The sequence below is a fragment of the Musa acuminata genome, chromosome BXJ3-9 (assembly GCF_036884655.1).
Source record: "Musa acuminata AAA Group cultivar baxijiao chromosome BXJ3-9, Cavendish_Baxijiao_AAA, whole genome shotgun sequence".
Lineage (NCBI taxonomy): Eukaryota > Viridiplantae > Streptophyta > Magnoliopsida > Zingiberales > Musaceae > Musa > Musa acuminata.
The window spans coordinates 5,694,549-5,720,700 of record NC_088357.1 but is presented as its reverse complement, the minus strand read 5'-3'; the positions used below and the strand labels follow the sequence as shown (position 1 = coordinate 5,720,700).

Genomic DNA, 26,152 nt, shown 5'->3' with positions numbered 1-26,152 from the left:
ATTCACTGAGTTCCATTCCCACATTGAAGAGTATAGATACGTTAGCAAGTATAATTTATATCCTCTATCGTTTTCTTTTGTTTAATCTCAAACAAGGTCAACTCACAAAAACGATGGTCAACATCATCTTCTCACGAGCAAGCAAACTAAGACAAACAAAGACTCTTCTTCCTTGAATGTTTCATGGCAACAATTTATCTCTGTTATCTGCATGCATATGGAACACTCTTTTGGTCTGCTGTTGGAGTGTCGATCCATGTTCCATTATTTTGTCTCGTCCTGACAAAAGCAATTTGTACCGCATTCATTGAATTGATTTCATTTGCTTCATCCACTTTTCTAGTACATTTTTCCTTGTATATCTCGCACATGTTTAGTGTGGATAACTTGCGAGAGAAATATAATCGTGTTTATATTTTTATCGTTTATGAAATAAAATCACATTTGATAATGTGAAAGTAAAATTCAGCGTCATGAAGGTTTTTTTTCTAAAAAAATATACTCAATAGGATTAGGCCAATTTAATTTGGATTAGAAGCTCTAAAATATTATTTTCATCTTCTTATTATCGAAGGTTCTCTTTCCTCTATTGTATGTCATTGGATGCGTGGGTTCGTCAATCATCTTCGTTGTTATTTTAATTCATATGGAAATTGATTCACTGAATCTAGAGATGGAATACAAGAATAAATTATGAAATTAAGATATTAAATTAAAGGTGATTTCTCTAGAAAATCTTGTTTTTCAGTTTTCTCTCAAAACATAGATATTTCCTATTTTTATTTTTTCCAAATGATATCCTTTATTTTTTAATCTTGTAAATACCTTTATCGTTCCCTACTATCACCTCCATCGTCATTGTTGTTGACGGAGAGAAAATGATGTAGAAGGGTAAATAAACAACAAGGAAGGAGGGGGAAGAAAAGAGGAGGATGCAACGACAAAGGAGATGACAGCGATGATCCACTGCCTACGAGTTTGGTGTCACTATATTTTCGGATCGCAATTTATGTTGAAGACAGATAACATCGCTTTGCTACCACAATGTCACGGTTTTAGTTGGAATTGCCTAAGGTGTGAGACACCCTTGCGGCCAAGACGCGAACTTAGCTTGCGTTGCCTAAGTCGTGTTTCGCCCTTGCGATATTGCTCCGCAAAGATCAGCCCACTTGCAACCTCTCGCAAGTCCCGAAGGACCTATAAAAGAGAAAGTTGATTAGTTCGAAAGAACGAGCAACGGACAAGTCTAGACGCCTCCGCTCACCAAAACGTCAGCCATCTCAGCCCCTTTGAACCCCTCGGGTGGCACAGGGCTGGATGGGGCTTCGGTATAGTGTCGGGCGTTGAATAACCTTTCACAAGTTCGCACGTTACCTTGACGGGAACTTATTGTCGTGCCTGGCACCCGGTGAGCAGCTGTTTGTGGACTTGCAACTGTTCGTTCAACCCTCTAAAGTCCTTATTTTCCCCCTCTCCCTCTTTTCTCTTGTGCACGCAAGGTGCTTGCTGAATTACTTGTAAAGCTTCCCCTTTTCGCAAGACGTTGGGACTTATCCGTCGCTCGTTCTTTCGAACTAATTAACTTTCTCTTTTACAGGTCCTTCGAGACCTGCGAGAGGTTGCAAGTGGGCTGATCTTTGCAGAGCAATATCGCAAGGGCGAAGCGTGACTTAGGCAATGCAAGCTAAGTTTGCGTCTTTGCCGCAATGGTGCCTCGTGATTTAGGTAACGCAAACTAAGTTCGCGTCTTAGCCACAAGGGTGCCTCAAGTCTTAGGCAATTCCAGTTAATACTGTGACATTGATGAGAAAAATCAAATGACGAAGATGGAGAAAACATTTTTACGGAATTACAAAAATAAGAACATTATTTACGAAAAACCAAAATAGGAGACGTCGAAAGTTTTTGTGATCGTACTGTATTGAATTCAGAGAATATTATATCACGATTAGAAAAGTCGGATCGTATTGATTGATTTTTATAAAACTAAATAACGAGAATCATAATACACACTCGAGATTCTCAAACAAGCGAGAGAGAGAGAGAGAGAGAGAGATACACACTCGGATTTCATTCCAACTTCGGCCATCGCTTCCATAGGCTGCACTTCCGCCATCATAAAAAGTCAAGCTGAGAGAGAGCGGCGGGGACGGGGAAAAGATCTCTCTCCCGTGGGAAGTGGGGAGGACGAGTGGCCGGTGAGCGCACCTCGCGAAGGAGCGGCTACCGGTGCGGCCGCGTCGGATGCTTTTAATTCCCGATCTCTTTCCCCATTCGCTTCCCAGCGCCGATGTGTTCTCCATTTCCTCTTCCACCGATCCACTGTAGCATGAAAAACATGTCACTCTCCTTCACCCAATCATAGCTGGTGCTTTTGGCCGTATATTGTGGACCCCAGGATGGTATCGTATTATGAGTGGTGAGTTCTTGCTGTCGCGCGTTGTGCGTGGCCTGCTGGATCCGTACCCGCCACGATCATAGGATATTTCTTCCTCCCCGCTCGAGTTGCCGTGGCCACCGGTTTCATCCCCACTCGACCAAAAATCTCATTTTGCCTCCTCCCTCACTCCTCTCTCTCTCCCTCTCCCTCTCCCTCTCTCTCTGTTGCACGATGGAGGTGGGGGTGAGGAGTGATCGGGACGAGGGGGCGCCAACGGCTACGGCGGATGCGAGGGACAGCGGGGGAGGATCGCGCGACGCTGACGATGCGGTGCGGACAGGGGAGAGCGCTGCGGTCGGTGCCGGCCCGAGATCCGAACTGCAGGTGGTTCGGTGGGAGAGGTTCCTCCCCCGGAGATCACTCCGCATCCTCGTCGTTGAGCACGACGACTCCACCCGGCACATCGTCATGGTGCTCCTCCGGAAATGCAGCTACAACGGTATGTCTCTCCACTTCCCCTCTGCCCTCCAATCTGATTGGGGAGCTTCCAGCGTTTGATTCTTTAAATTGGTATGGTCGAAGTTGTGGCGGTCGCGGACGGGCTCAAGGCGTGGGAAGTCTTGAAGGAGAAGCGCTACAACTTCGATCTCGTGCTCACGGAGGTGGACATACCTTCGCTTTCCGGGATTGGGTTGCTCTCCAAAATTATGGCTGCCGAGCAGTGCAAAAACATTCCTGTGATCAGTAAGTCGCTGAAACCAACCCAACGATTACTCCAGCGCACTTATAACTGACCTTCTTTCCGATTGTTTGGTTCCACCTTAGATGGGTCACTCAAAATGGCAACTTTAGGCTATGTGTTAGGGTTCACCCCGACACTATGATCTTCTTCTTTACTATGTCGGCAATTTATTTGGAGTATCCTGCTCTATAATGATTTCATATATGTAGGATTTCCCATGCTGTAAAATTGCCTGAATTGTCAATTTTGACATTGGAGTCAGTATCATTCTCACCATTGATTGGTTTGATCGATCTTTGTTTGCTAGTTTTTTTTTTGTTTGTTTTTATGATCTTTTAACATAAATAAACCATTTATTTGAAATTGCATGGTTAATTTGAAACCTAGAGACGAGTTATCTCTCTGTTAGATATTTGTTTATCTATCTTGATAAGTCTATGATGGTGCTTTCTGTTACAGTGATGTCCTCCCGAGATTCTATCAGTGTTGTGCACAAGTGCATGCTAAATGGTGCTGTAGATTTTCTTGTGAAACCAGTAAGGAAGAATGAGTTGCGGAACTTATGGCAGCATGTTTGGAGGAGGCGTTGGGTATGCTCAAAGTGCTAGTTAATATGGCGACAAATTAGCCACGCGCTCAGTCAGTTGATTGTTAGATTATTTGTGAAGCATCTGACAATGATTTTCTCGACTAAACTCTTGATGCAGTCAAGTAGGAGCACAGCTGCCTCGGACAACATTGCTGCTATCAATCATGTGAGTGTGAATTCTGGGAATGGATCCAAGACTGGGGAAAACAGTGATAGGGGTGATGCTCAGGTAAGGGAACCTACAACAAGTGCACTTCATTTATCATGGTTGTTTGATTATTTTTCTTGTTAAGAACATTGTGCAATCATGATCAATTATTTAGCTTTTCTGTGGTATCTCAAGTGGTTGCATGATATTTTAGCAGATTTCCGGTAGTAAGCCAGAGATGGAAAACAAAAGTGTCCAGAAGAACATGCCAAAAGCAGAGGATCCTGGTAATGGCACCGAAATTATCACAAATCAATCAAAGAATTATGATGATCATGAAACCAGAGGTTGTCAACTGTTCCTTCAATGAATTCTTTTTTATGGGATGAGAAATTTTGGAGCCTTATCATCAAGCTCTTATACTGAATAAATTTTACCTTTGCAGATGAAGCTTCTGAACCGAAGGCCCAGGTCAATCAGTCAATTCAAGAGGCTTTATTGCTGGGGCATAAGGAGGATAAAATTTTTTTGTATAATACATCCATGTCTAGGGAGGAAGAACTGGCATTTCTGAGACTCAAAAACCGTGAGGACATTGAACCAAAGCCATACTGTCAACCTGATGCTACAACAGATATTTTGCAGAATGTCATAAACTTCATTGAACCAAGAGCTAGCCGAAGATGTATGTCTGCAGCCTTGGGAAAGGTTTCATTTAGGGATGATGTCCTGTGTGAAACCCCAACATCTTCTCATGGAAAGAGTACATATGAATTTGGTTCCTCCCAGCTACATGAGCTTTCTTTGAGAAGACCACAAATTAATGGCTGTGTAAGTCTGGAGTTCAAGGAAAAGCATGTCCTGAACCATTCTAATGCCTCTGCTTTTTCAAGGTAATCTTTTTATGAAACATTCATTTTGCTGTAGCTTCTATTTTCTAAAAGGCTTGCTATGTTATTGATGTTATTGCTTACTCATCCTTTGTTGTTTTATGAGTCTTTTGCATAAACTTCGTGAACTGAGTTTTAGTATTTCTGGCTTTCGGCAAAACCTTAATTGTTTCCATCAATTTTGAGACATTTTTATTGCTCATGAACTGACACCAATCTTTCGAACTAGTTTGCGTGTAGGTTAAAGGCTTCCTATTCAAAAAGATTTTGATTCCACGATGCAATAATTTGTAAAAGACTCATTGTGATATTCTCACTAATTTTTGAAAGATTTTATGCTAATCTCAAATGGGAAAGCCAAGAAAAATCTGTTAATTTTGAAATGTACTCCTTCATACCAATTTTTAAATGATCAAATTACCTTTCCATATTACTATCTTCCAAAATAACAAAGGACAACTTCACTCAACTACTTGCACAAGTGAGTCCTATAATAACCATACTAATTATAATTTACACTTCATTACCTGTATTACCTAGGACCATGTGAATATACTCATTTTCCTTTTTTTCTGTCTGGTGCTGGTGATTTCATTTTAATGGGAAGAGAAACGAACTAAGGTTGAATAGAATTAGAAACTTGTAATAGATGCAGGCAGAGCCTGATGTTACAAATAAATTTGTAATAGATTTCAATAGCTCTATAGCTGATAGTTTGAAGCAGTTTACAGATTGTAATTAACCATTATCTTTCGATACTTATACTAGAAAAATTTTCAGTCAAAATTGCTTCTAAATTGATATAATGTCATGTCATTTTCAACAAGAGTGATGAATCTTGCAGGTATGGTGACAAAAAGATGCATCATTCTTCTCAAAAGCCAGTTTCTTCTTTATTCATTCACACCAAAGAATCCATCGATAAACCTCAGCTGCATGTCAGTACAAATAGCTCCTTTAATGAGAAAAGTCATTCCTCTTATTCAAAAGAAATGGTTCTATCTGATCGGGGTAAAGCAATTGAAGCTGCCATTTATCTTGATGTTTCTTCTGATATCAATAAGGAGGATGGTACCATTTTTCCTTCTCATCCTGTGCGAGAGAATGCTTCGGTTGGTCATTCCTCTGATGGGGCTAATTCCTTTTTTTGGCAACCCCAGTCTGGCATTTTGTCAGTGCCAGTTTCTGTTGGAGAGATTCCTTACCAAAGCATGTGTGCAGGATATCATACCATCCTGCAACCAATGTTCTACCCTGAAACCTCTCAACCACAAAATTTGTCTGCCTCAGAGGATCCAGGAGCAACCTCTTGCACTCCTTTGAAAAAATCCAATCAGACTGCCAGCTCTAACCAGGATATTTACAAGGTTTGTGGAAAAAGTGATTGTGACAAGACTACAGAAGCTGCTGCAAATGCAGTCAATTCGTTAGAAAATTGGAATGACATATTCATCCAGAACTCTGGCAGAGAAGGGTTGGATTGTGATCGTGCTCGTCGAGAGGCTGCATTAATAAAATTCCGCTTGAAAAGAAAAGACAGATGCTTTGAGAAAAAGGTACTGGGATGACTGACTTTAATTCGTGTGCATGAATATACTTCTTCATCGAACAATTCACGATGGATAGCACTAATGTTCCTTGATGCACTTTGCTTTGGCAGGTTAGATACCACAGTAGGAAGACGCTAGCAGAACAGCGGCTGAGGATAAAAGGGCAATTTGTGCGTAAAAAAGCAACTAATTCGGCAACTGTGACACAATCAGAAGACTAACTCGAGTGACTTACGATAAATTTTCCTTGAAACTTGATGTCCTGTCAAGTAATTACGAGGTAAATTTGACATCGGGTGTTCTCTTTTATCGATGTCCTCAATTACCCTGCACGGTTCTCGTCCATGTTGTTAGCTTGTAATCTGAAGGAGATAGGTGAGACAATATTTTCACAGGTTCTCATACTAAAGATGGGAGTAGCACAGTTATAGCCCCACATCTACACTGCTTGGAAATTGTCATCTGTTTGTAGACCCTCCTTGCAACAAGGTCTGGAATTGCTGATCACTCTGGAAATTAATACTTACTATGGTCAGATGGTCCGACATTCTTGAATTACCATCTTGCAGCAAATACAGAACTGATGATTTAACTCGTTCAAAGCTGACCACCACAGAATAAAACAGCAGGTAATGTTTATGTTCATATTAGGTTCTGAAGTGCTCATCAATTTGCAGTGTGATACTTATCCTCTTCTTTCATGCATCGTCTTGCCACGACCAAATCCAGTGAGCTCGAATGGCATTGCTGATCCTAAGCGTTGGATATTATATCTTGTTGAATTCCCATCCGGAAGATTCCTGTTTATATCTTGCCCTTTTTAGGTGTATTTGTACTTTTGTGATCAGAGATGAGAAACACTCTTTTTGACATTTGTCTGCCACAAATCTTGGGTTGACTACAATACGAATGACACCTGAATCCATAAAACATAGATTAGCCTAACATCATATATTTCTCTCTCTAGAAACTGTTGTTATTTCAAGAACATGTGGGATGTCATCGGTATTCAAAGATCTTTATTGCTCCAATGTGATAATACATTATCTTTTCTGATTTCAATGCCTCTAAAAATTATAGGGGGGAGAGAGTTATGATATCTAATAATATACTTCATTTTCGTTTAGCATTTTGGCACCTACAATCCTACAAAAGATGAACCTCTATTTAATTTGAATCAATCTTGATGAAGACATGTGCCAACCAATCCAAGCTTGGAGAGATGAATCTTCCAAGTCTCGGAAGAGCTACTAATCTAAAGAAACAAAGAGCCCAGCGAAAGTGACCGGCAAACTACTCCGTGGTTACCCACCCACTTTTTCCATGTGGTGGTGATCGGTCGATGGCGTCGGCTGCTCCAAGCCGTCGTCTGTACTTTGGTGCTCTTCGGCGAACGAAGAGACCGCAAGGCAATGAAACAAAGAGAGGAGGGTAGGGAAGTTGGATGTGAGCGGCTGCGTGCGTCCGCCCGCCCGCCCGTTTCCTTTTCTCGCGGTGAAGGGGAAAGCCGAACCATTTTGAGGCCCACTCGACACCATCTGTTGTTGTTTCCTTTATGTGAGCGCTTTAACGTGCACTTCTCGATCATGACAACCACGGGCTAATGTAGATTGGATACACTTGTGGATCTAAGAGGGTTGGAGCTGTTTCTTTGTCGACGATGTGTCTTTAAATGCTTTGATTTGATTGTATGTTTGACATCGGACACAGAAATATTTTGTTTTCCATTAGAAATAAAACAATTTAGGATACAGTATATGATATCTGTTTTTGGTCAGATTTATACAAAACAATGTCCTTAGTCAAATTAAAAGTTGACTTTGTCATCAATGCGTATTGGACATATGTCACATCGACTTTTAAAGATGACAGGACATGCTATACCAACATGATATTAAAAGGAATATTTTTTTTATTAAGCTAATAATAATAAAAATAATACTTTTGGTTCATTCCTAACTCGATAAATAAATACTAAACTCCTTATATGCTTCTAGGAGTATTCTTAAAAAAAATATTTTTATTTTTTTGATTAATATATCTTTTTTATTTATTATTTTAAAAAAATATCTTTTATTTTATAAAAGATGATATTATCCTTGAGCTTCATCCCATTAGTCACCATCACCTTTGCCCCTTATCATCACTCATATTCTATTATTATTATTATTATTTTTTTAATCTCGAATACACTAACAACACAATGACTATGATTGTGTTACTATTTACCTTCTACAATGTGTAAGATTTCACTCGGAAGAGGCCCTGACCTCCTTGATGCTCGAGTCGATCCTTATCGATACTTTCAAGGTGGCCTTAGCAATCGATGAGGAAAGGAGGGGAAGGGCAATGGGTCCTTATAGCAGCAGTGGGCGAGTGTGCGACCATGTGGGGTAATACACTCATGTTTAAAAAGTTGAAAGAAATGTAGAGGATGAATGTGAGGTTCATAGTAAGAGAGTTACAAAGTCATAGGATTTGTACGATATACTACGAAAGTCATCGAGGCAATGTCATGTTGCTCACCGGTGTCTTTGAGGTTGGAGGAAGATAGTAGGGGAGAAGACAGTAATGCAGAGGTGACAATTGATTGACGAGACAAAAGCGAGGGGTAATTTAATCTTTTTGAAAATAATGAATATTATATAAGAATAAATGAAAAAAATTGGTAAAAAAAAAGATATACTTTTTTTAAAAAAAAATTACCCTATGCTTTTCATACCCATGATAAATAGATTAATAGACAATGACAATTAAAAGAATTTATGAGAGGGTAATCTTTTGCCTGAACAAACTAAAATTAGACAAAGAACATGAGATTGAAGATATAAATATTTTCTATTAGAAAAAAACTTAGATAAGAGATACAAATAAATTTCATCATCTATGATTAATGACCAATATCAACTACATAATGAAAAATTGTTCGATCTTTCTTTCATATGACTACAACATTAACTGGCTATTTCGTTTATAGACTCATTAGAATACATTTATACTATATTAAATGACTATTTCGTTTCGAGACTACTATTAATTTGATAGATTATCTTCATCAAATTAGAAGCTAACAAAGATGATTATCTATGAATCAAACAAAATAAAAAATAAAACATCAAACCCGGACTCTCCAAGATTAGAGCAAATAGAATTAGTGTTCTTATTTTCCTTGAAAATTAGTGATAGGTAGAATTGAATATTTCTTATCCTTTGTCATGCTATCCCAATCATCATCGATCAATACGGTGCATGCATGATCAATATGTACCTCGTGCTCCTCCCGTCTAAAGAGCACACGGGAGAACCTTCATGAAACTTATTAACCATTACAAGTCTAATGTCTTAGTGATATGTATGATATTTTCTTATTAATCGATTTAGATAATATTCTTTAAAAGAGCACTCACTATAGGTATGGTTTTCAAAATTTAAATCTCTCAATTCTCCCATCAAATTTCATACCCGTTTGAGTGTCAATTATCTATCTTTAAGAAATAATAAACATTCGATTCTCATGCTCAAAAACTTTTGGAAAACAAATTATGTTGAATCTAATCAATTCTGAAATGTAACAATGAGGTGGCTTCCATGAGTACCTTATAATTCACACTACAAAGTTAATCATGAAGATGATGAACAGTAAACTGGTAATATCAAATTGAGTCGTGTCAATAACTTAATTCAATATAAAAATCCTAAGAGGTACGAAAAAGCAAAACAAAAACAAAAAACAAATAAAATACTATGGTGGTAACATTAAATTGAGTCTTACCATACATTGCCAATAATAATTCATTCTATATATAAAACTAATAAGCACGTTAGGTACGAACAAGACAAAATATAATTAGAGGAAGATTGGAACCTTCCATCCAAGTCTACCACTTCACTTCCATTTCGCATCATGTACCATATTTTAAACAAAAGAAAACAAGTGGAAAATAATGTAAAACAATAATTCGTCAATAGGATGCTTTCAACCCTCAATTGGCTCCTAACTTGCTACGCCATTTAGTGACCTATAAATAGTGAGACTTCTGAGAATTTGGCCTTGTGAATGATGTTTTAAGAGGTCAGAATTGTTTCTAAAGGATGTGCCGTGAAGACAATATATTTGATTCATGATGTTTACTTATATAACAATATAGACCTTTTGAAGGCGAGATATTAAATCCTTAATGATTAGTGAGATGAAATTTTGGACTTGTAATTTTTTTGGTAAGCGAATCTGATGTTAAAATTCGATTGTAATTTTTCTTAGATTCACTGTTTCATTCCTATATAATATTGACTTTTAGGAGTTCATTAGCAGTCGATCCAAATGATTAGAGACACTATAAGATTCGATCATATCCGTCCACTTAGCTTTTTCGTAGCCGTGTGGGGTTTTGTGCCACGTAAAGCCGGCCAACGAGTTTGTCTTCTTACATGTGTGAAACGTGTCATTCATTCTGATCCAAAGAGAAAAAGAAAAATCTTAACGACAAAAAAAAAAAAATATATATATATATATATGTATATGTATATATATATATATATGTATATATATATATATATCGCCAACTATTGAATATAATTGCCATTATCCCAATCTCCCGTCCAAGCTTTTACAAAACCCACACCTCCGTATCAGCCCCCACTCATCCTCGATCAACGCAACGCCTGCGCTGAGTTGGTAGCTTTCGAGTTCGAGCCTCCACGACTAGGTAAATTTCTCATGGCCACCCAGTCGCAGGCTGCCCGTGGCACAACCGCCACCGCCACCACCACCACCATAGAGGACCTCCACTCGGACATGCTGATCCGCGCCCTCCGTCACCTCGACGGGCCGGCGCTAGCAGCCGCCAGCTGCGCCACCACCCACCTCCGTGCCATCGCCTCGCAGCCCGATCTCTGGCGCGACCTCTGCATCACCACTTGGCCATCCCTCCGCCACCCCCGCCTCCTCCGCCTCCTCTCCTCCTCCCCCAACGCTCATCGCTCCTTCTTCTCCGACGCCTTCCCTTCCCCCTCTCCGCTCACCGTCCTCACCGACGACGATGCCAGCCTCCCCTCCGAGCTTATCTCCGCCGTTGACCTCTACCACCAGGGCGCCCTCGTCTTATCCCGCGTCGTCGAGACCGACACCTCCACCCTCTGGTTCAGGGGCGCCCCCTTCCGCATCGACGCCCTCGACCGGAAGGACCCACCTCCGCCGCCCTCGCCTGCGCTACCCGCTGCCGCGGCCGCAGCCGAGCCGGCCATCTCACCCGAGGATCTGACACTGAGCTGGGTCGTCATCGACCCGCACCGGCGGCGCGCCATGATCGCGACGAGCCGGCATCCTGTGGCGGTCGATCGGCACTGGATCACCGGCGAGACGGTGGTCCGGTTCGCGTCGGTCCTCGGCGAGGAGTGCGCCCTCGGGGTGGTGGTCACCTGCGGGGAGGAGACGGGGCACGTGCTCGAGATGAGTCTGATGGCGGAGGGTATCGACGGGGTCTGCTTGAACGGCAGGGACGGCTTGGCGGTATTCCAAGCGGCGATGGAGGGTGACAGGAAGAGAGAAGAGGCGGAAGAGGTGGAGAAGAGGAAGTGGGAAGAATTCGTCGGGCGACGGCAGAGGCGGAAGGAGGCGGCCGCGCGGCGGGAGCGAGTGGTGGACCTGGCCTGCCTTGCGGTGGGCGCCGCGGCGTTCTTGGCACTCTTCGCAATTGCGGTTTCGAGGTGGTTGGATCGCGCGGTCTAGCTGAACCGGGAAGAGGTTGATCCCCTCGCTTCTCCTTTTCACATCTCAACCGTGAGCGGGACCTTCCCTCATATCTCAGCCGTTCACTGAATGTGGAGACCATATATGTGGCACGTCACCATAGTTCTCAGGTGGGTCCTCCAGAAAATGGACGATCGATATATGAGCAGATGACCATCAGACGGTCCAGATATCTGAACTGATACTGCGAAGCGGTCAACGCAATACTAGTTAGAGAAATGATAGATACTTTGATGTAAAGATAGGTGAGTCACATATTATGAATGGTTATCTTAGGGTTGTTATGTAATCCCATCCGGTCTTCGCGAAGAATAACTCACCTAATAACAGGCATTTCCACATCCTCTTTATTAATAGCAGCAATTCGCTCGCCACAAGTAAAGGATTCTGAATACTGTCCAACTCCTCTCGGTATTCAACCATTCCACGCACACATCATCATCATGTCGTCTGGTATCCAAATATGGAAGAAGCAGCCTACGGTAGCTCGAATTGGGTCGGCCATGGAGGAGCCGAGGCTGGCCATTTTAAGGGCCCAACCGCCGCAACCATCGAGAACTTTGGGCTCGACTGGAGATCGCTCAAGGCCCACGAGCAACCTCCTCGCAAGCACGCGAGGGCTCCCTCTTGCTGATCGTCCCGGCGTCTTGACTCATCTGGTTGGCGGAATCAGGTAAATCACACGTTGGAGGCGAGGGCTTTTCTTGAACCCCGGACTGGAATAGGACTTCTCCGACGAAGACGCCGTAGCGGCCCGAGGCTTCGCCGAACCCTTCCTAGGCTCGTGTGCTACTCCGAAATTTAATCCCGAGGTTCGCGTAGATTTGGAAAATTGGATCGATTTGAAGAGAAGATGGGAGGATTAGAAGAAGAGAAGCATGCGCGGTACATCGTCTCGGTTGAAAAGGTTCTCTTTGTTTTCGTACTTGGATTCTTTTTTCTCTGTGAGACTGAAATTGATTGGGGAATTTGACGATTTGTATCAGAAGAAGGATGATTTCGAGGCTTTAGTGATAGAGCATTTGAGAATGAATGGTGCATATTGGGGTCTGACCACTCTTGACCTGCTCAACAAAATTGGAGCTATCGATGCAGATGCGATCGTGTCTTGGGTGATGGAATGCCAGGACAAAGATTGTGGTAAGTTCGTTACCCATAACAAAAGGTCTTTCTTATGTGGTAGATGCGTGATACATCTTAAAAGTGTGATTTCAGGAGGCTTTGCTGGAAACTTAGGGCATGATCCACACCTTTTGTACACAATCAGTGCTGTGCAAGTTTTAGCACTTCTCGACAGGCTTGATGTTCTTGATATCGAAAAAGTGTCGGATTGTATCCTTCTCGTTTGGAGTTTATAGATTATATCTCAACAATTTTCTACTTTTGCTAATTTAATTAATGGTTGATGTTGGAAGCGTTCTTTTTTAGCATCTTTTATGGTTGTACAATAGTTGAGCTATGTTTTTCCATTATTCATGTTGTTTATTTTATAATTTGATTAATGGATGATATCCATGGCATTCTTATCCAAACATTCTCATGGTTTTGCACATTTAGACTCTTCTGTTTCTTGTATGAATGTATGAAGAAAGTTGACCTCAAAGTATGAAGTACTTCATACCTTGATTTTTATAAATCACATAAGATATTTTTAAGCTACTAAGTAGGTTAGCAACTGAGAAGGAAGCAATACTTCTGATTTCTGAAATATGATGCAACTGGTCTTGAAGACTGTTGATCACAGAGTGGAAAAAGGAGGAGGTTTCTTGTTTATTCATTTTATGAGGCCTTTTTAGCCGCTAAACTTGAAGGAAGGAGAATTATGATGTTGATGGTGGTGGATGATTTGCTCTATAAGTCATATGTTCATAGTTAAAAGCGACTCAAATCTTGAATATGTTAGTTTATTAATTTGTGAAAATGTTTGGTTTTTGCTACCAGGATTAACAGTCATGGAATCAAATTAAATAGGAAGTTCTTAGTTTCAGGAGAATATACCTGTTGATGCTTCATGGATTGAAGATAATTAGCTGCGGGGAAGAGGAGGTTGTTACAGATACAAGGCTTGAACCCGATCACAATTTTGTCATTGTTCAGATTGGAACAATCGAATTCTCAGTAGATAAGAAGTTTTTTAATGCTAGTTGAATCAATTTGGATGTTATTTGGTTGGTTTATTTCCGTAAGTTTTTTATTAGATTGTTTTAATCGATTGATTAATTGGTGGTTTATAAGAATTTAGGAGCCTTACATATGTTAGTACTGTACAAGTGTCTTTAGCATGAATTTTTGCTACAAGTTTGTACAGTTTTGTGACCGATAACTTTTTTGCTAGAATCATTCTTGCAATTGTATTTATCAAGAAGGAGATGTGACTTTATAACAGTTTTGTGATTGAACTCAGCTGCATCTATCGTCGCACTTAATTTTTAATTCAGATGTGGCTGGCTTACAGAACGAAGATGGATCTTTTTCTGGTGATATGTGGGGTGAAATTGACACTAGGTATAGTTCTCTTCTTACCTGTTGTTTTAAATTGTCATGATATAAAACGGTTCTGGTGATATATGGCAAGGAATCGCCGCTAGGTGTAGTTCTCTGCTCACCTGCTATTTTAAAATGTCTTGATATAAAATATTCAGAGGACTTGGTATGAACTTTTGTTGTAGGTTTTCTTATTGTGCAATCTGTTGTCTCTCACTATTGGGCCGTCTAAGTAAAATCAATGTGGAAAAGGCTGTAAATTACATTGTCAGCTGCAAAAACCTAGACGGTGGATTTGGGTCTATACCCGGTGGGGAGTCACATGCTGGCCAGAGTATTGTTCTTCTTTGCTATTACTATATCGTGCTTGTACTTCATTTTAAGCCGCATTTGTCCACTAGTTTTTCTTGGTCTGTCAAATTATCAATTTCTTATCCCATACATATATTGTAAAACCAATGCAATCAGCTCTGCTGTAGTTGATACTGATGCTGTTTCTTCTTCATCCTTCATCAAATTTTGTACTACTTAAAGATACTTGTCTGACCGTTTGGCATGCAGTCTTCTGTTGTGTCGGTGCGCTTGCAATCACGGGTTCCCTGCACCATGTCGACAGGGACCTGCTTGGTTGGTGGTTGTGTGAGCGGCAATGTAAAGATGGAGGATTGAACGGCCGACCTGAGAAGCTTGCCGATGTGTGATTCTATACTTAAAGATACCTTCATCCTTTCTTTTTGTTGAATGGACATCTCATTCAAGTCAGTGCAGGTTTGCTACTCTTGGTGGGTACTATCCAGTCTTATTATGATCGACAGGGTTCATTGGATTGACAAGGAGAAACTCACTAGGTTCATCTTGAACTGCCAGGTCTGCATATCCTATCTAGTAATTTTTTGCTGTTAACAAGTTTTATCGTAAGTGAAGGATATTATTTCGTATATTATTTGGGTGATGCTATTATTTTCAAAATGCAGGACAAAGATAATGGAGGCATATCAGATAGACCAGACAACGCCGTCGATGTTTTTCATACCTACTTCGGCGTTGCAGGTGCTAATCAACATTTTCCATGTTCCTTTTTTTTATTTTCCCTTCTTCTTTGCTTAAACCTCTTCTGCCCAATATATTTGGAAATCTTCACAGTTGTCTTGGCTCTTGTTCTCTTTTTTATCATTTCAAGGTTATTTTTCTGGACATATTTCTGAGGCTGTGTTTATATTGATAAACAGGGCTCTCTCTCATGGAATATCCAGGATTAAAGACGATAGATCCTGCCTACGCCCTTCCCGTTGATGTGGTAAATCGAATCTTCTTTAGAAAGTGAATCTACTGCGATACGAACAAGCAAGTAGATGCTGCATTTGATTGCTGCCTCCCGTATGCATGCTGGACGTTATCCCCTCCCTCTCTTCCTAGTATTCATCTTGAAAGCTTTCGGGGAGTCGAATTCCCATCTAAATCTTTTATTGTGGACGTGACTACTGTAACTAATACCACCTCATCACTGGTTATATCATCGCATGTTTCCCTCTTCGCATCATTTGTTGCTTTAACACAGTCATTAGGACCAGCAAATAAATATGAATGAATGCCTTGATGCGTTGATGTTGACGTGGTGGCACACACTTTAACTTCTGTTCTCGCCCAAATTAAATTCACATCATGGAGGATGCAACAAAATTATACTCGTAGATACTTATTCCTACGTGGCGGTTCAAGCTGACTCGGAATTGTTTTCCTCGTCTACTCCGAAAGGAAGTCTGGTCGCGGAGAGAGGCGGTGCCTTTCACCGCCTTCCTTCTTCTCGACCGACGTTGGCGGTAGGCCTCCCGATCTTTTTTTTGGACGCCTATAAATAGGGGGACGACCGCCAATGCCCACAAACCTAGCGGCAGAGAAGATGGTAGCGAGGGGCGACGGAAGACGAAGGGCTCTCATCCTCTTTCTGGTTCACTTCCTTCTCCTTTGCGTCTTTCTTCTTCATGCGACGGAGGCCCACCGCTCCGTAATTCCATCAGGCATGCACTCTGTGTTCCTTTTTGTCTGAACAACCAACCACCTTTCTTCGTTTGTGGTGATTCCTTTCATAAAAATTGAAGAGCTCGACTTGCTTTCTTTCTTCCCTCTGTCGATAATTTAAATGATTATTGGCTGAAGTTTGAAGCATGAACGATCTCATCCGCCCGCCTTCCTTCTCTTTCAAGTAGACTGTTCCACATGGGGATGTGATTCGTCGTTGCTTCTCGACGTAGCACTCTAGTTTATACTGCTTCATCTTAATCGAAGCATGACCAGTCTCACCTTTCTTAGGTTGTATAATCTTATGATTTATTTGTTTATCATGTTCAACGCATTTTCAAGTCTCGGGCAATAAAAATAGAATTAGGTTGAAATAATCAAATCTTTCCAAACTTGTTAACTGGTGTGCTCGATCCGAAATAAAGACACAAATTGTTGACACATTATCCAAAAGAAAATTTAGGCTTTTAATTCTAACCATGCCTTCATGTGAACCTCGGTTTCATGAATAGTTGCTTAATCTCTGCCTTGCGGCCATTCATATGTATTACATGTTCACCGTGTTTTTCTCGACTTGCATCGAATCCTATTTGCCGTGTATTTACTAATTGTGTTCCTTGTTCTTTTCAGCAAATTTGCAGCATAACACAGGAGATCACGTTTCCAGCTCGAGAAGGATCACAAGAGGCTTCGGTGGGGGTGGACACGGTGGTGGCAGCCATGGACGTGGTAGCGGCCGTGCTCGTGTGGTGCCAGGCGGAAGGGGAGCTGCTGCTGCTTCTACTCGCAACAACGATGCAGCGAGTCGTAGCTACAGCTACTCCTTCCCGGTGGTCTTTGTTATGGTAGCTGCGGCTGCCATTTTTGCTTCTTTTTAGACTTCACTACTTGGATCAAACTTACCGTCGAAAGGTGACGATGAAACAGATACCGATAGAGTAGAACGTTAATTGTTTTGTTGGATTGTGCAAACATTGTTTATGTCGTCGACACCTAATAATGGCGAGTCTTGTTTATAATAAGATGCATGACATTAAGAGAGAGAGGTTTACATGGACCCAAGAAACCTTCCTCCGGAAAGCAGAGAGAACAACCATAGCATTACAATGGCGGCACATCGCTCTTATTTGCAACCCTGATCGCTACTAAACGACACTGCGTCATCTTCAACGGAGAGATGGCAAACGAGACTATTTGTATGGTGGTGGTGGTGGTGGCGAAGACGGAGAATGATAGTGACGCGGCGGTGGAGAGTGCTCAGGGATGTTCTTGTATGGTGGCGGGGCCTTGTATGACGGCGTCGGCTGAGAAGGCGGGTGCGTCGGATGGTGGGGTGGCGTCGATGGAGGGTAAGGACGGTGGGTCGGTGGTGGAGACTTGTAAACCGGCGGCGGAGTTCGGGGCTTGTGAGCAGGAGGTACGGGATAATCATGTGACGGTGGTGACGGGTGCTGGCCATGCGGCGGTGGGGAAGGCATGTAGTAGTACGGAGGGTGTTCTGCGTGAGTTGGTGGTGCAGGTTGGTGGTGGTGTTGGTGGTGGTGGTCGTGGTGCGGAGGGGGTGCACCGTAGATTGGTGTTGGGTGATGGTGGGACGGAGGTTGGCCACCATGACTCGGTGGCTTATGGTGGGTCGTCGGAGGGCCGTGGTAGGGTGGTGGTTCAACTGAAGGCGGCTTGGCCACGGGGGTGGGCGGTGTGATGGTGTAGTAAGGCGAAGTGGCATCACACAGAGGTGAGAGCGTCACCACGAGAGCGATGCAGAGGGGGAAGAAGGCCCTCAAAGCCATCTCAGCACTCGCTCTACGGCCACCAATAATGGCTACCGAAGCGGGAGAGGGAGGAGGTGCGAGATCAATACGTTTCTCCTCCCTCGCCTGCCTTTATATACAGGACAGCTTCGCGTGACGGAAGGAAGGAGAACCGAGTTGGTGAGGATACCACCACCCAAACCTGCCCACCATAATCGCCAGAGTTGTTCTTCCTTTTCTTCGATTGCAGCAGCAAGTCAAAAAGTTGGATGTCAGAGATCACGGGAATACGTGGAACGGATTGACTAATGTCCGGAACGTGACCATCAGAAGTGGGCCCTTCCCATTCGAATGGATTTGAAATGGGATCAATCTTTCCGCGTTCGTCGGTGTCTTGTTTCACATGCAGCCAAAACCAACGCTCCCATATTGCCCTTTTGTGAAATTTTACTTCCCCTCCACTCCAAAGATTGGGTGACTTTTCGGAGAAAACGTCTTCTTTAAGGGTTTTTCCCCAAAAGTACCAACATTTTTAAAAATTGTCAGATAATATTTTTTAAATTTAATACCTAAAGTATCTTTGATTGGACAGTAATTCATGTATTCCTCTCTCTCTCTCTTTAATACCTAAAATATCTTTGATTGGACAGTAATTCATGTATTCCTCTCTCTCTCTCTCTGTCTTTTTGGGATCAATCCAATCCATGGAGTGAATTGATCTATTTGTAATGGTCTCTACCATAAAAATATTATAATTAAACTAATTCACCTGCGTACTGATCCATAGGACAAGAAAGGAAACAAAAAAGTGACGAGGTATTCTGAATACTAGGCAAAAAAAAATTACGGAAAAAAAAAACTCAAACTTTTCTCGGAAATTTGCGATTTTGAGTGTTGATGGACAAATCATGATAGTATTGTGATGCAAATGTGCACACGCTCGATGTGGCAAAGTGCGAGTGACCCTTCTCAGTATTTTCACACGTTTAATCCTCTAGAAGGGCATCTACGTCGGATGTGGTACAACTGTGTATGATCGTCATATTCGTATACGAGAAATAGTTCTTAATCCAAAATGTAAATGTCAGTCACCTCAACGATCCCCTGACATACGTGTAACTCTAGCCAACCTAAACAACTCATCCCGCCAATGCAGTAACTGTACGGCGACTGAGGAGACAATTCTTGTGTGTTTGCAGTGTCAATAGGGCCCCAAGAGATAGGACAAGTATGGCCTCTCGTGCTCGATTCTTCGCTGTTTCTCCATCGAAGGTGTGGTTTGTTGTCTTGTGGCAGTGATGGGACCCATGTAATCCGGAGTATTATAGGAATCGGCCGCTTGCCCGAACCCAATCGAACCGAACCGTGTTTCCATGGGCGAGGTTCCATATAAGACCAGTATCGCTTCGAAGTTATGATTGCTTGGTTTGGTCAGGGTTAACCAGGTGGGTACGGTGTGCACCGGCTTGCTCCGTGAACACAGCCTGACGCGGTACCCTTCGCTTCGGTAGCCCATGTGGCTCGGGCTTTCGCCCAGGTCACACGGGCAAGCCGGGTCACAAGCCAGTAAGTACTTCTTGGCTCGGCTCGGCAAGTCATACTTCCTTGGACTCATGTGCTCTGATCAACGCTTGTCGTCCATGTGACCTCCAGCGGTCACTTGGGGCATGATGAGATCTCTCATCCCTCAGGGTTTTGCATGATGCATGGCCTTGTGTTTCGTCGTGCCTACGCCAAATTTGTGTGTCAAATGTTTTCTTTTCGGCCATTGCCAACCCTACTATTCGTGGTTACGATTTGATAATACAAAGCAAGTCAAGTTCGAGAAACTCTAATACGAAGGGCTACAATGATATAGCAACAACAGGCATACTAAAGCCGAACCTGCATCCGAGACAGCAGCTTCTTGTTCGAGGATTCAATCGAACGGATCTATACGCGGATCATGTTCACTTGCCATAGCCATACCTGTGCATAGGCATGTTGGGCACATGACCTGCAGAAGATACAGTTCCATAAGACGGAGGAAGATAACCAGGTGAATTGGTGCTCAACCGATACGCTTATAAAACAACATGTTTAAAGCAAGCAAGCAAATGTGTATAAACTGGACATCAATAAACCGATTGCCTATAGGAATTTTACATGTTTTTTAGCAAATGAAGACGATAGCAAGCAAGCTAGCAACACTAAACACTCGTGTTGTCTCTCAAAAACTTTTATGCATAGGATGCTAACTTCATCATCTCAAGTGATTTCAGTCCATACAAGTGATAAGAGTGTATGTAGCCTTGGCATTTAAGTTTCTCTCTGGATCCTCTTGGTGTTGCTTCCGATAAGGATGTGTAAATAAAAAAGTCATGAGCCGTGAACTAAGAAGCTAGTCCACAGATTCAGTCCAGTGTTCTTCATAAGGGAGACATGGCAACTAAATTTGCTTGATTAATTCTAATTCCTATATGCTCAATCAGATTAATTCTAATGTCGATATCCTCTATCGTATACAAGTAGCATAAATGTCCACAAGAAGTTAGAAGAAGATAAAATTGGAGTGAGCCAAACATATAATCATAACAAGTTGCAAGAAATATAAGACAGCAACTGTTTCACATGATGGTAACAGAAAACCTACATGTATATTACAAGTGCTAAGTTTCACAGATCATACCTTTCCAGTTCCGGAGCAATTTGTACACCTCTGAGTTGTAGGCGGTTGAAAAGGAATATTGCAACCATCAGGAATGGAATTCGGTTCAATGCTCAAGAAAACACCACTAGCAGAACATCTAGCACAGACCAAATATCCTGGACCGACGAAGACAATATAATGAGTAATATGCAATTATTAGTGAGACAAACTCACCAAGCATGAAACAAGCAGAGTAATATGCAAAAAGTAATGTTTATTTTCCTTATTAACTACTTAAATGGAACTAAGTATAAAAATCATCAAACCAGTCCATACCAGCAATTATTCATTAGTTTAAACGTAAACATGAACTGAGCCATTTCATCCGACATTGGTCCATATCTTATTAACCAGCCAGATCGTACCAAGTTTTAGAAAACTGATCGGACTGACCCGTATTGGCCAGTACTTATTAGTCTAGTTGTGATCAGTTCTGAACTATGTAATTTCATCAGGTACTAGTTCATATCGAGTGTACCACTGGTGATGCTTACCATACTAGACATGTTGACAGTCAAGGTTAAGAAGAGGAGAATGAGGAAGAAGAGGAGTACTGGGCAAGTCGACGGCAAGCAGCAGGGAAGTGGGCAGTCATGTGAGATCACATAACTCGGTTGTCAGTTGGGAGAGAAATTCATCATCTAGAGTTGCTCGAATATTGCTTCAATATCAATTATAAAAGTATCAATTGCACCGGAACTATAGCCACTGATATACCACTTAATGTATAGAGTTGCTCGATTATTTGCTTAATTGATTCACAATTACCACACAGAATGTATCAATAAGAAATGTCATGAGTAATATCATGAATGGGTTCTATGAAACTCTTGTCTTAATGTTCAGAAATAACTAACTCTGAAGCTACCATGGCTTTCCTTTTGGCATTAGGAGGGGGCCCTACTAAGAAGGTGCGGATTGTTCATACATAATTCATGCATCATGGTAATTGTAAGTTTGTAACATGTTTACGGTCTTTTTATGTTTATCTAGATATGATTTGCAGAGTCATACAAACATGATTCCTTATTGGCACAAATATGCAGAAGAACAAGGTTTAACACGGTACTCAGCATCAGGACAAAAACAACATCTAAAACCTTGGATAAATCAACTGCTTTTTGCTGGACATCCAATCATCTTAAACACTTCATAAACTAGCATAGCTTGGAGCTCAAGATGCATATATTATTACGTACCAGTGCCATGGCAGTACTTGCATCTCTTCTTTTCTTGTTGCTCAACGTTGTTGGCTTCAAGTAACATCAGGGCTGATATGACACCTACGGCACCACCTGAGAAGGATGCTACAATGGGATCGACCTGACTAAATCACGGTACAAAAAAAAAAAAGCTTTAGTCGAACTTGTTAACAAAATATCCCAGTAAATAATTTAAAAAAATACCTTAGCTGCAGAGGTAAATGCATGTTACGTATGAAATCCTCATAGGATGTGCCGCCAAGTCCTAATTTCAACTCCAGCTAGAGAAAAAAAGGAAAAAAATCACATGAAAAGAGACTCAAAATAACAAGAGAACGCTTTTGTGGGGATGAACCTTTGCTGCATTAAAGATGTCATCTCTTGATTTTGAACAGATTGCCTATCGCTTCTAAGAATTAACCAAGCACATGGTAAACGTAGGTGGATCTCATAAACACATAAAACTGTCTAAAAGCTCCCAAGAAACATTCAGGAACATTTACAAAGTTCATATAGTGTTGTCAATCGCAAAAAACAATTAATTCAAAATGGATTATTTAAGTTCTATAAAATTTTTATGAGCAAACAGATGAGCTAATTACGAAGCCAAACTTAGGCAAAACAAACTATACAACATATTTATGCAGGGGCCATTTTGTTTCATTTTCTTCGTTGAGATAATTTTATCAATTCTTCAATGCAATAAATTTCTACACAATCTACAAAAATTAAGAGGGAGATAAGGATGTTATGATGCAAAAACCATTTTATTCAATTTATTTTTTGGAATAGGTTATTAATTTGAGAATTTCTTTTCTAGAATATAACAAGTCCCTAAACGAGAAAGTTTTTAAACTTGAGAACTCTACACCCAACTTTCTACCCAAAGAAAGGAAGGAAACTGAGCTAAAAGAGATTAGATGACTGGATAGAAATGCCTGATCAAAGATGTTTATAATGGCAGGGAACCAATCCCAATCAAGGAACTTGAAAATAAAAATACTATTTCCTAAAGTGAGAATGGAATGTGAATTTTCTCTAAAAATAAAAGATGAGATAATGAATTTCATCGCAACTTGTTTTTTAAAAACTAGGACACCTTTGCCTTTTCTTTTATACTTAATTACAAAAAGAAAACATTTGATCAATGATATAATTGAAATAACCAAAATAACAATATTTTCTTATTATGTACTGTGATGTGTGACCATCTTCTTTCCTTCAAGATTTTGAGTCCCTTGTCCATGCATGAGACACATCTGTTTGAGACACCTTTGCCTTTTCTTTTATACTTAATTACAAAAAGAAAACATTTGATCAATGATATAATTGAAATAACCAAAATAACAATATTTTCTTATTATGTACTGTGATGTGTGACCATATTCTTTCCTTCAAGATTTTGATTCCATTGTCCATGATGAGACACATCTGTTTGAGACGAGAACCCCAAGTGCGATGCCTACAAACTAGAGTAAGTCCAGTTACCAACAAAAAATCCTAGGAAAATATTTTTTGCTATACAAGCCTCGCAATCTACAACATCCGATTTAGCAATGAGCTCTTAATTTTGAGTAAGATGTCTTCTCATAGAGGCTGATTCCGCAATCATAAGGCATCAGAAGATCGCTAGTTTCATCAACTGTAGGTCAATGAGAATCATTGGGTCATGTTGTAGGGCTACAGCTAAAAAATTGGATACTTTTTTCTAAACATTCGCCAAGAAAAAAAGCCATTGGGTACCAATGGTTACCTCCTGTTAGATGGACTATAGCAGCAGATAGATGCATTCTTTAGGATCGTACTGACAGCCATCTATTATACCTAGTGCCAAAGGACGAACTAAGGAAGACAACATCCTTATTCATGTGTTTCAAGATATATACCTTTTTACCACAATTATAGCTATTGCTGAAGGACCAAACTCTCTCTCTCTCTCTCTCTCTCTTCTTACCCTGCATCTTTCTTAATTATCCTTTTTGACCAAGATGGATCACATATCTACGGTGGATTTCCAAATATTCATCAGGTTTAAAGTAATTAAAAAGTTCTCCCAATCTTCTCCCTCTTTCTCATGTTTATAGAAAGAAAGCAAAGAAAATTACGTATTCCACTTTCTTTCAATACAAGTTTAGGTTCCTGTGCTCCTGATTAACATGTCCAAAAAGATCTGATATATTACTTAGACAACAAAATTTCTTATATGCAAACCATATATGTTTCTTCCACATGTGATATAAAAAAATCAAAAGTCTAAAGTTTACATATTTTAAAATATAACACAGTGCAATAAAAGAAATGAGTAGCAACTTTTTCATTGATAAAGAGATATTAAACAAAGTGCCATTAGAAAAATAAAAACATATACAACTTACTGTTGGAGCAAGAAGACCCCCAAAAACAATTATCCCAAATGCAAAGGAGAATGAGGTCAGGTAAAGTTGCCTCAATGTTTTCGGTGTCTGTTTCAGAAGTGAACAAACAGGTTAATAGCCAAAATATATTATAGTGAACTGGAATCATTGTTTTCTCACACCATATGAGGGAGAAATGGAATAGTTGATGGAATGTCAGGCATCTCATTGTCCTCGCAACTGTCACCGCTACATTCTGCACTCTTAATGCGCTGCTGGATCCGCAATCTCCTAACCTTTATTATATAAACACAAATGTTGGAGTTAGAAGACACTGCCCATCTTCCAACAATAGTGGATGCTTTAAGATCATAAATCACCTCTTCCATGAGAAGAAAGATTTTGTTGCGTCGACTCCTAATATTGTGTTGAATTTCTTGCAGCTGCATCTGGACGAAATCTTGGAGTGTCTCAGGGCCTTCTATGATGCAAAAGCTGACAGAATAAAGCACAAATGATCCCAAATACTTTGGTTTCTTTATAAAAACTTTAAACAATAAAATACTAGCAACCTCAAGTCAGTTTATCTTCATGAACTAACTTAATTTCTTTAAGTGTGATCTATAGACATGAAAATGGCACACGGCAAACGAATACCGAGCCTATGAATTGACCCCACTGATCTTGGGGGAAATTTGCCTTCCCATTCAACTCATCCCTCTTGTTTGGAATCAAGTGGCAAGCTCGACGTCCTAGAAAGAGCAACATATCTCTTGAACCCAAAGTGCTTTCAAACATAAAATTGAGAATTGTTTCAAGAATCCAACTTTTGAAGCATATGACTTGTATTCTAAAACTAATCCAACAAACGCTCAAGATCCATCTTTCCCTACATGTCTTTGCCATCGTCATGCACAAAAACTAGTAAGAAGGTGTGCAATTTAATCTAAGGGAAAATGATTTTAAGAGTCCAACCATATATACCAACTGCAGAAGCGAGTCCCAATCGATCCATGTACCTCATCGACTACAGCGTCGAATTAAAACCAACAGAAAATCAAGAATAAAAAGAGAAATCTCCATGCGAACCCTGAATTATCACCGGCATCGCTCGAGTTGTCGCCGGAAGAGGAACAGTGCACGGGGCCGAATCGAGGCGAAGCCACCAGGCGCCGCAGAGGTGGAAGCGATCTCCAGCTATGGCGAGACGAGAAGACAACTATGAGTTTCGAGGTTTGGCGACTCGAACCTGGAGGCGGGTGGAAAGGCGATAGAAGAGCCACCACCGCAGTGGAGGCAGCAGCCATCGATACCTACCTTGGAACCCCACGCACCTCGCCGGCTGGGTTCGAATACCCTTCATAGCGGATCTTTCCATATCGGAGGGAGAAAGTACGTCTGATGCGAAGGACGAACGCGGATATCGGAGCATCCAAACGCCGCATTCTCGTCGATGGTGTTATGTTGACTACTGTAATGAAAATTGAGCATATGTAAAGTGACTTTTAGACTATTAATGTTGGATTTAGATGATAAGAGTGATAAGTGATTTTAGCTTAATAATTAGACTATTACACTCGATATTTTTTTGACTCTTTTGGTCAT

At 41.0% G+C, this 26,152-nt stretch overlaps 4 protein-coding genes across 12 annotated transcripts; 3 read left to right on the top strand and 1 right to left on the bottom strand.

Annotated features, from left to right (window-relative positions):
- The first annotated feature begins 2,158 nt into the window (after window positions 1–2,158).
- On the top strand, window positions 2,159–7,169 carry LOC103997404 (two-component response regulator-like APRR3). 7 transcript variants are annotated; one of them, XR_010500894.1, is made up of 10 exons: window positions 2,159–2,879; window positions 2,963–3,124; window positions 3,582–3,712; window positions 3,830–3,940; window positions 4,074–4,206; window positions 4,305–4,752; window positions 5,594–6,305; window positions 6,410–6,579; window positions 6,695–6,788; window positions 6,869–7,169. XR_010500894.1 is itself a non-coding variant. In XM_065165838.1 (8 exons), the coding sequence occupies exons 1-8, from the start codon at window positions 2,612–2,614 to the stop codon at window positions 6,518–6,520; spliced, it is 2,076 nt and encodes a 691-aa protein (XP_065021910.1). In that variant the 5' UTR covers window positions 2,159–2,611; the 3' UTR covers window positions 6,521–7,169. The 7 variants fall into 7 exon arrangements, 2 of the variants coding, with proteins under 2 accessions (XP_065021910.1, XP_009416880.2); XR_010500892.1 differs by having other exon boundaries at window positions 6,410–6,788; window positions 6,869–6,928; window positions 7,029–7,169; XR_010500893.1 differs by having other exon boundaries at window positions 6,695–7,169.
- A 3,699-nt stretch (window positions 7,170–10,868) lies between these two features.
- On the top strand, window positions 10,869–12,880 carry LOC135649219 (probable F-box protein At2g36090). 3 transcript variants are annotated; one of them, XM_065167405.1, is made up of 2 exons: window positions 10,869–12,293; window positions 12,409–12,880. In XM_065167405.1, exon 1 carries the CDS (start codon window positions 11,017–11,019, stop codon window positions 12,025–12,027), a length of 1,011 nt encoding a protein of 336 aa, XP_065023477.1. In that variant the 5' UTR covers window positions 10,869–11,016; the 3' UTR covers window positions 12,028–12,293; window positions 12,409–12,880. The 3 variants fall into 3 exon arrangements, with proteins under 3 accessions (XP_065023477.1, XP_065023479.1, XP_065023478.1); XM_065167407.1 differs by having other exon boundaries at window positions 12,406–12,880; XM_065167406.1 differs by having other exon boundaries at window positions 12,379–12,880.
- LOC135649221 (geranylgeranyl transferase type-2 subunit beta 1-like) lies at window positions 12,817–16,072 on the top strand. Its single transcript, XM_065167408.1, has 9 exons — window positions 12,817–12,955; window positions 13,035–13,188; window positions 13,264–13,380; window positions 14,487–14,553; window positions 14,718–14,866; window positions 15,094–15,227; window positions 15,301–15,399; window positions 15,507–15,582; window positions 15,762–16,072. The coding sequence occupies exons 1-9, from the start codon at window positions 12,902–12,904 to the stop codon at window positions 15,854–15,856; spliced, it is 945 nt and encodes a 314-aa protein (XP_065023480.1). The 5' UTR covers window positions 12,817–12,901; the 3' UTR covers window positions 15,857–16,072.
- A 3,968-nt stretch (window positions 16,073–20,040) lies between these two features.
- On the bottom strand, window positions 20,041–25,881 carry LOC103997408 (protein ORANGE-LIKE, chloroplastic). The gene is made up of 8 exons (XM_009418610.3): window positions 25,637–25,881; window positions 24,928–25,042; window positions 24,730–24,843; window positions 24,569–24,655; window positions 22,398–22,474; window positions 22,191–22,318; window positions 20,971–21,107; window positions 20,041–20,298 (listed from the first exon to the last, which is right to left on the bottom strand). The coding sequence occupies exons 1-8, from the start codon at window positions 25,852–25,854 to the stop codon at window positions 20,221–20,223; spliced, it is 954 nt and encodes a 317-aa protein (XP_009416885.2). The 5' UTR covers window positions 25,855–25,881; the 3' UTR covers window positions 20,041–20,220.
- Window positions 25,882–26,152: the final 271 nt, after the last annotated feature.